This window comes from Lipotes vexillifer, unplaced genomic scaffold (genome assembly GCF_000442215.2).
Source record: "Lipotes vexillifer unplaced genomic scaffold, Lipotes_vexillifer_v1.1 scaffold892, whole genome shotgun sequence".
Classification (NCBI taxonomy): domain Eukaryota; kingdom Metazoa; phylum Chordata; class Mammalia; order Artiodactyla; family Lipotidae; genus Lipotes; species Lipotes vexillifer.
Window position 1 is genome coordinate 652,334 of NW_006786445.1, and position 9,821 is coordinate 662,154.

The following is a 9,821-nucleotide window of genomic DNA, read 5'->3' on the forward strand; positions in this document are numbered from 1 at the left end:
AAAAAAAAAAAAAAAAAAAAAAAAAAAACTAACTTGAACCAAGCTCTCCTTTCGAGTTCCTGAGCTCGTCCCCATCCTCCTTTGACCACTGAACCTCTCGATTCTGTTGTTTGCACCTGCAGCCTGTATTTCTCCTCACCCTTTCATTCGCCCCATGTCCTTCGAAGCTGCTATCAGAAGCGTCACCACCCCTCCCCAACACCAAGGCCAGTGGTCTTGCCTCAGTCTCCAAGCTCCCTGACCTCCCTGCTGAAATCCCCTTGGCTTCTGCGACACTGCAGTTCCTGGTTTGCTTTCTCCCTCTCTTGTCAATACTCAGTCTCTATCTGGCTGCTCTTCCTCTGCTTTCCTCTCAATGCAAGTTCTTGCCAAGATTGCCTTGTTACTTCACATTAGCTCCCTTGAGAACTAATTTAATGTCAAAGCTTCCAACTCAGGAAGGCTTTCCAGTCACCACCTCCACCGCAACCCCCGAGCCCAACCCTGCAGAGTCCAACAGAACCATAGGGACTAAAAGTGCAAGAAAGAAAAGGTCCCCAAGGATAGGGGAAGGGATGGGATCAACATGGTTTCAATGTCAGACTCTCTCACAGCCTCTGTCACATTCTGCTTGTCCTGCAATGAACTTATCTTAGTTCTGCCACCAGCTCACAAGCTCCTAAGACAGGAGCTGTCCCACTCTTCTCTGCTCCCCACATTCGGCGAATGTAGCGCTCAGACAGACGGGCACACACAATCATTTTCCAGATAAAAGAAGAAAAAGCAAAGATGAATATGCGTGAAAGCACTTGGTAAATTGGAAAGCACTAAAGGACTCGAAGCATCACCATCAAGAGACTTCATAAGAAACTTCCGGGTTGTTCGGGAACATTACAGGGTCGGTGCCTGTCCTCTGGCTCTGCATGACATTTGATGCCCAAATGCCTGAGAACATGGAAATGCCTATTCCGGAACTGGCCTGGGATTGAGAGGCACAGACTACAGTGACAGAGAGAGAGAAGAGGAGCTGTAAAGGGCCTCACCCTCTGAGACCACCTCCTTCTCATGTGCTCAGTCAGTAAACATCCACTAAGCACCTATGAGGTGCCGGGAGCTATTCCAGACACTGGGAACACAGCTTTGAACAAGATGACGAGGGCCCGTGCCCTCCTGGATATTATATTTCAGTGAGAAAAGATGATAAATACAAATAAAGAAAACAGCAGGTGTAAATAAATGCTTCTGTATCAGGTGCTTTACCATCTCTTTCAAACAAAACAGCCCTGGCTGGTGGCTCTTTCTCTCTCTTGAGTGTTCACACGGACAAATCCAGTTCCCTGCTTTGAGGTTTGTTTTGTGTTTTTCTCCCCGTTAGGTCAGCAGCTACAGCACAGATGTGCTAGCTTCTCTAATCTCCAGCAAAACCGTGTTTGGATGAACACTGCCACCCCATTTGGGGAGGCCTCTGAAACCGCTACACCTGGAAGGTTTGGGCAGCCTGGCCGCCATGGTCTCAGAGACCTACTGCCCCTCTGAGAAGAGCGATGATGCTGCGGATACTTACCAGAGAGCTACTTGGGGAGGCTTTTTCAGGTTGTGTTCATCTGTCAGAGCCCTCTGGACTCAGCTGATTGCTGGTGGTAGATTTCTGTGTTATTTAGGGCACTGAAGTCCCACAGTCTTGACACAAACTTAAAATTAGAAATGCATTAAATATAGGAAAGGAGGAAGGTCATTCAGGAAAGGCAGCCTTCCGAGGGAGCTGCAGGACAAAGACACCCTGGAAACTTCCAGGTTCGTTAATGTGTTTTACACAGCATTCCAGTGGTATTTCTCCTTCAGAAATAACACTGTGGAAAGCGTAGGGGACTGGCTCAAACCTCAGCTAACACAGAGGAGTGAGTGACTCTGCAAACTAAAAATAGCTTCTTTCCCACTCATTCTGACAGATTTCACTTAGACCCTGTGCACAGGCTGATTCTCCAACAAACAGTTTTAGTCCTGCAGCAAAATGAGGGCTCGTGGCATTTGGGCTTGACAATTACCCAATCCCTGGTTCGACTCTTGTTTATTTCCACGTTTCCTGCTGCTGCTCCAATGGCTGCGTGTGTGCACACACGTGCACGTGTGCACTGAGCTCCCTGGCTGGGATGTGGTGCTCTTCAACCAAACGTGGGCAGAATTCAAACCAGGAACATGACTCAGGACCATGGCTGCAGACTGAACCCAGAGCAAGGTTCTCAGAAACACCGGGAAGGCTCTTTGTCTCAGGTCTTCTAATTCCCAGCTAGCCTCTCTGGGCCTCAGTTTCCTCAATTATAAAATGAGGGTAATCATTCCTATTCTGGCCTATTTCACAGCATCATCCTGGGATCAAAAGAGATAACGTATGCAAGAGTTATTTTCCTTTAGACATACTCCTATCAGAAGGATGGATGGCAGTGATGGGGCAGGTGAAACAGGTAGCCAGACTACAAAACTAGGCTGGACCACTGGAAGGGAAGTAGTAGATCTAGGCTAAAAGTAGATCCAGATTCACAGCCTTAGCTCGTGTTGTCCCCTCTGCCTGGAATGTCCTTCTCCCTTTGCTAAACTCCTACTCATTTTTAAGAACCCAGTCCAAACACTTTTTGTTAGTGTCTTCAGAATAAATTATTCCACCTTCACTGCTCCCTTAGCCGTTCGTACACACCTCTAACAGCACTTTTCACTCTACAGGGTAAGGAATTTATTTACATATGTGGAAGTTCTTTGAGGGCAAAGATTATTCTTTATCTTTGTATCCACTTCCCCACCCACCACCACTGTGTGGTCAAAGCGAGTGTATGGTAAGTGTCAACCAATGTTCACTGGGTTGACAAGGAATGGACAAGAACCCAAAGCCAAGAAGGGGGTAAACCCAGGAGACATGCACACAGGTGGGACAGCACGCACAGAGCCAGTGGAGGGGGTGGTGGGAGGAGAATCCAGGAAGGTAGTCACCAAGGTCTGCCTGTTCCTGGCAATAAGGTCACAGCCACAGGAACGGGAGTCAAAGCCAAACTGCAAGTCCTGGGAGGGCCAGGTGGGAGCATCATACTAAGTCCCAGTGACCGAAGATGGAACAAGAAGCCCTGGGGACAAGGAACAAGGGCAGAGAACAGAGCCAAGGCGAAGAGGCAGAGCAAGGCTCAAGCGGTACTGAAGCCTGGAACTTCTAGATTAGTTAACATTCCCAAGCGTGCCAAAGTTGAGCCAGCAGCTTGGGGTTGAGTGATCTTGGCTATGACACCAAGGGACTCTAGAGGCATGAGTCATTACAAATTTAAGTAGTGATCGTTTCCATAAAATAAGAATCAGAGATGGAAGGGACTCTTAGATCTATGAGAAACTTTATAGGAATCGCCTGGTCTAACAACCTCAAGCTACGTATCGGGGAACTAAGGGTAAGGAGGAAAGGGGCTTGCCCAAGTTCACCCAGTCAGGGCAGAACCATGGCTAGAACCCAGGCCTTCTGACCCCCAATCCAGACCTTGTCCGCCAGAGGCTGTTGACCTCCTGATGGTCCCACTAACACACCAGATACCCTGCTGTAGCTGCTTCAGAATCTTAGGGGAGCCCCACTGTACCCACTAAGAGAGTACAGGCACTTCTTCCTGTGAAGTGCAGGCTTCCACCTTTGAGTGGACTTCGGAGCCAATGTTCCACAGGAAATGGCCAGGGAGCAGCCCCACCAGGAGCTTGGAAAGCAAAAAGCTGCTGGTGTGTATGTTTGCTGTCAGAGAGCAAACAAACAGTGCGTTCACACGCACCCTGCCCTGACATGCACATGGGGGTAATCCCAACCACGGTGCTCTCCCTGGAATTTTCCAAGAGGGGCTAGAGAGGGCCAGTACCTAAGGCAAAGCTGACAGTGCACAAAACATACAATCTTCAGTCTTCAGCACTGTAAGAACATTGAACAAAGGCCCGTCTGGTTTAAAATCTCAGTCTTTCTCAGGCTAGAGATGAGACATGGCTCAGAAGAAAAGAACTGAGACTCTCAGGGAATCAGAGACCCTGACTCCCGGAACTTTCCTGCAGGTGAGGGTACATATGCACCGTTACTTTATCCATACAGAAAGTATGTGAGCTTCAAGTTCCTCAAGTCCAAGCCCCAGCCCCACTGTTTACCTACTATGTGATCCAAGACCAGTGACTTACCCATTAGTCTCCTTATTCTTAAAGCAGTGATTATAACACCTGTGCCCAAGTTTATTGTGAAAAGGAAAGAATATATGTAAAGCACTTAGCATGCTGCCTGGACCATAATAACCACCAGGTAACATTGTGTTTATTTGCTTTCTTTTGTTCATGGGAAGGGCTGGTCATACCACAGTCCAGCTCTGTCTACCTGTGCTTTCCCCTCCCACTTGGCTGTCTCTCTGGACCCTTCTGGGCAGACATTCTACCTGAGGCCTCAGCCCAGACAGCTCACTCCTCCCTCTGCTTATCCCTGGATATAGAAGAAGGTAACTGGCCAGCTATGGGACACTCAGGTCCTTGAAGGTCAGGTTACCAGTTTAGTCCAAGGCTGTTCCTGTCTCCCCAGGTGTCTGTGCACCTCCCTGGCCAAGCTCCTACCAGGGTATCACACAGTTTAGCACAGCTCTTGTGTTTTCCAAGGTGAACCCACCCCTAGCAGCTTATAGCTCTGGCCCTCCAGCAAATAGATGCCTGACAGGCCAGACCGGGACATGAACAGCAGAGAGAATTCCCAGACCCAATTTACCAGCAGGAAACAGCCTGGGGTCTGAACCTGCAGTGAGACCAGTGAGAACACACACGAGCACCAGCTCCCCAGAGACCAGAGCACAGATGGAGGGGAGCACGAAAATGAAGCTGCCATAGGGCTCGGGGCTCAAGGCGACTCCTCACATTGCCCTGCCAAGAAGCTAAATAATTTAAGTCACATCAATGTGAGGCTCTTTGGCTATATGCTTACACTGGCCATGTCTGTTACAGTGCTGCACAGCGTGGCCACCACACAGCATTCAAAGGTTCCAAAGGGAAGAAAAGAAAGGACCCAAGAGTTACTGAGTGCCTGGAGAGTGCCAAGAACTTGGCATGTAATCCTCATCGATGACCTTCTGTGGTAGGTATTATTACCCTCATCTTACCAAAAAAACCAGAGACTCAGAAAAACCCATGAAGCCTCTATGCCTCTGCTGTGCTACCTGACCACTAAGTCTTAAGTGTTCTGGGAAAGAAAAGGAAAGCTAGAGTCTAAAGCACCATATATCAAGCTCTCAGCACCTTCCCTCACTAAGCAGACATTACTAGCTTAAGTACTGCATTCCCTCTTACACTGGAGTCAACTTCTTTCAAACAGAATCTAGAGAAATACAGCAAAAGCCATGAAGATGCTCATGGCCTTTGCCCCTGCAATTTCATTCCCAAGATTTTGCCTTAAAGAAACGGTTCAACAGGGTATTCACTGCAGAGTTCACTATAGTGACCAGAAAAAAGGGAAATGATCTAAATGTCCAACATTCACAGAATGACTTGGAAAATCCCAGAATCTTCAAATCATATAATATTGTACAGCCATTTTAAATGATCTTTAAAGACCAAGACAAAACAAAGCAAAGCATTTGTGATAAAATAAATTACCACTGGATAGAAAACATTATAAATGCCACCACTATAACTTTGTAAAGTATGCACATGTGTATACGCAGAAAAGGAATATAGTTGTGTTAGGGTGGTAAGATTATGGGTGGTTTTATTACTAGTATTACCATTTCTAAATTGTCCTTGTGGTGTTGTTCAGTGCCTTTACAATTAAAGAAATAGAGACGGACAGACTGACAGACTCAACCCAGCACCAAGGAAAGGCCCAGGAGGACCAGGGCTGGGATGTAAGGCAGAAATTGAGAACCGTCCTACATACCCGGAAGGAGGAGGCCAGGCAGGCCCCAGGGGAAGGGAAGCCCTCTAGGTATGGAGAGGGTTGTAATTAGTCTGATGCTAATTACAGAAGTCTCACTAGTTTATTAATTTTTTTTTTTTTTTTTTGCAGTACGCGGGCCTCTCACTGTTGTGGCCTCTCCCCTTTTGGAGCACAGGCTCCAGATGCGCAGGCTCAGCGGCCATGGCTCACGGGCCCAGCCGCTCCATGGCATGTGGGATCTTCACGGACCAGGGCACGAACCCGTGTCCCCTGCATCAGCAGGCAGACTCTCAACCACTGCGCCACCAGGGAAGCTCTAATTTTTTTTGACAGACTGAATGAAGACCGAATTCCTCCATTAAGCCAACTTGGGTTCAGAGGCACATTTCCTGAGTGGCCATCCCCACTCTTCTCAAAAACCTAGCCCTTTCTTTTTCTTTTTTTTTTAAGGACAGCAGTAAAGTAAGATTTAGTAACAGAAACACATACCCTGGAGAAATTAAGACTCCTGCCTTAAATACCGAAATTCAAGACATTTCAGGGAACTAAAGGGGCTTGAATAAACAACTGAACTACCATGTTTTCTACACTGGGAAATATAAACAGAAGAGCAAAATACTCAGCTTAGTATTAACGGCCCCTCTGATCAGGTTCCAACCTTCTGATATTACTTCATATTCAGTCCCACAGACACACCATGCTCCAGCCAGACAGAACTACCAATGCTCCCCAAACACTTTCTTCCCTTTCCCACCCCCGTGACTTTGCTCCAGCTGCTGTGCCCACTGGAAAGTCCTCCTCTCTCTCACAGTGCCTGCTCAAGTCTCCCCATCCTCCAAGGCACAGCTCAAAGCAGTGTCCTCCACAAAGCCAAACTCAGTCCTGTACCCTGAACTCATCTCTCACTCTCTGAAGTGGATCCAGAGCCCCTGGAACCTTCGAAGGAGTCACACACAGTCTGCCCTGCGGCACAGGTATCCAGGTAACTGCTTTTTCTACCATATTAAACCCGAGCAACTTGAAGCAAGGACCCCTTCAGGCTTCTGCATGGAACCCACCATAAGGCCTAAACTATAAGCACACAGTAGGCTCTCAGTGAATGCTCCCCTGAAAGATAAGGAAAAGAAACGCATCACCTCTGCGGAAAGAGGTCACTTCCTACCTCAGTTGCTCCCGTTAAGCAATGCAGAGAGGAAGGTGTGCTCTTTGACGGCCTGGAGCAGCGGAGGGATGGATCCTGCTTCTTTGGTTTCCAGCCTTCATGAGACTCCAATGTCCTCCCCAGTTGACCGTAGTCTGCTCGGCCCCAGGTAAACACCTTGCCAGTTTCTAAAAAAAGAAAAAACAATTATTTGAATTAAGGCTATATTCCACAGCTGTGCTCTCATGGGTAAGCGAAGAATTACAAGAGAAAGTATGATCATTAATTTTGGTACCAACTACTATGTAGCAGGAGCCTTCCTATCTTCCTGTAAAGAAAGTGTGCATATTCGCGTGTTTATATATGTGGCAACTGAAGTTCAGAGAGGTGAGATGTATGACTTAACCAAGATCAAACAAGGGCTTAGTGCCAAAGTTGGATTCCAACAGAGGCTACTTCTACAGGTTGGGCTCCTGCATTTTAACAGATATGGACATGGCCACAGAGAACACCTCAATGGCACTGTATGGCCTATGCGCCCTCTCCCCTCCCCCACACCCTCCTTGTACTTTGCAGGGACAGAGGATGTCTGTTCTCAGGCTCCCCTCCCTCTCACCCAATCCAGAGCCCTCTGTCAGCCACCTTGAGGTTCCCCAGGCTCCGGATTTGCCCCAGGCCACAGTCTCTCAGGGCCTTACTCTGAGCTCAATTAATGGCCAGTTTCATGTGTTTTTCCCTCCATGTAACATCGAGGACCTTTCAGAGTCTATGCTTTTACCCATAGGAGCAATTCTAATAGTCCCAAGGTGAGTGCCTATGTGTGCTAGAGGGAAGGGAGTGAGAGAAGGAAAAAAAAGACAAAATCATTTACAGCCAGAAAAGCATTCAGTCCCCCAGATGCACTATCTGGGAAGCTGGCCAGTGCTAAAGACGAATGAAGAAAATGAAGTTTGGAAAAAAGAAATGGCCTTTTTTCTCTCAGACAAGCGAGAATTCACTAAACTTATTCAGTTGTACCAAGTGCCGCATTTGCTATTTCAACAGAAATGCAAAATCTGATGAGGCATAGATTATTAACAGATTCTCTGCAATAAATATGCATAACCATGTGCGCTGTATAAATTCTTTATACATGTTTATTTTAACAAAGAGAAACTTTGCTTAAGAGACAAAACACCAAGTAATGCATATTAAATTCTAGACAAATCTACTACATAATCTGTGTTTAGTATCAAAGCTTCATCTGGTCCCACATTCAACATATGGTTTATAGTGTCAGTTAAAAAACAACCAGAGACTCATAGGGGAAATGTCAGAATTTTGAAGGGGTACAGGGCTCTGCAGGGATACAGTTCTCAGGATCAATCTGCTCACGGACACCAAAATAGACACCAAGAAGTTCTTCCAGGCTTCCTCGAAGAGGGAACAAAGTCTGTGCAACCCATGGGGTACCATATATATTACAAGAACAGGGAGAGGGTCCATTCAGATGTGTTATTTCATGGCCTCACAAGTGCTATTCCTTTTGCCATGGATGCCCTTTCCTTACATCATTCATCTGATAAACTATGGCTCAACCTTCAGAGTCCAGCTCATGGACCACCAGCTTTGCAAAACCTTTCTTGACTTCTTACTTCTCCACAGAATGGGTGAAACCCTCCCTCCTCTGAGCTACCTTTACTACTGTACTCATCAACTACGAGGATCCCATTTAACAGGTGGGAAAATTAAAGTTCAAAGGAGTGACCAGCCCAGGGTGACACAGTTAAGCCACACTCCTTCTACTAGCCCATGGTACCACTCTGTATTGGTTAATCACACTGGCCCAAATCACTGCATAAACACACTTCCTTCACTTCTGTAGGATTAGCCCAAAAAAAGCTCATGTGCCCAGGACCCACAAAGCACCCCAAACTGGCAAACTGTCCCTCTGCTTGAGCTGGCTGGGATTTACAACCAGACTGCCTTAGCAGAGAGATTCCCAAGAAGCCAGAGGATGAGACTGTTACTTCTTAAAGGATCCTAGTGTTCCTCTGCTGAGAAGAACCGGCAAGTTGCTAACTGCAAGACTACAGAAAGAATTATGTTATCACAAACCCCACCGTGAATCCTTTCTTATCAAGTAAAACATCTTAGAACCTCCTCTGCTATTGATTATTGATGTCCAAGACAGGCAAGACTGCCAGAATATGGAGCTACCATGATTACATTTCCAATAACAATTCAACCATTCCACTTATGTAGCACTTTTCACCTTCAAAGCACTTTACAAAGATGAACTAATTAATCTTCATGCTCCCTGGGGAGGCCACAGACATTTTATTACAGACAACCAGGCTGACTGGATGGCCAGCCTTTGGGTTCCGACCTAAGTTTGTGCAGTCAGGTAGGTACACTCCCTGAAGCTGTCTGTCTGCTTCTCCCCAAAATATACTCTGCATCAGAAGGCTCACAGGGACAGAGGAGGCTCTTTTCTTTTTCCTTTAAACAGACATTTATTGACCACCTCCCAGGAGCTCAGCACATTAACAGACAATATCTCAATTAATCCTCATAAAAATTCTGTGAAGTATAGATTATTAAGCTTATTTTACAGAGGAGATTTGAGAGATTAGGTGACTTGATCAAGTCCAGAAAAACCCAGCCAGTAGTAAAAGCAAATTATAAACCTCTGTCTTCTGATTCCAAGACCAATGGAAGATCCAATGATTGCACAGCTGCTGTCACAAACTGATGAAACCTGGCTGATGAAACAGCCATTCTGACAGTGTTTGGGTTGGGGGGGGGGGG

General features: G+C 46.7%; 1 protein-coding gene across 1 annotated transcript in view; it reads right to left on the bottom strand.

Annotated features, from left to right (window-relative positions):
* Nucleotides 1-9,821, bottom strand: part of SERGEF (secretion regulating guanine nucleotide exchange factor) — a 222,741-nt gene that overhangs the window by 166,382 nt on the left and 46,538 nt on the right. The window contains exon 9 of the mRNA XM_007458786.1: nucleotides 7,053-7,219. Within this exon, the coding sequence (XP_007458848.1) occupies nucleotides 7,053-7,219 (167 nt within the window). The remainder of the gene's footprint in view (nucleotides 1-7,052; nucleotides 7,220-9,821) is intronic.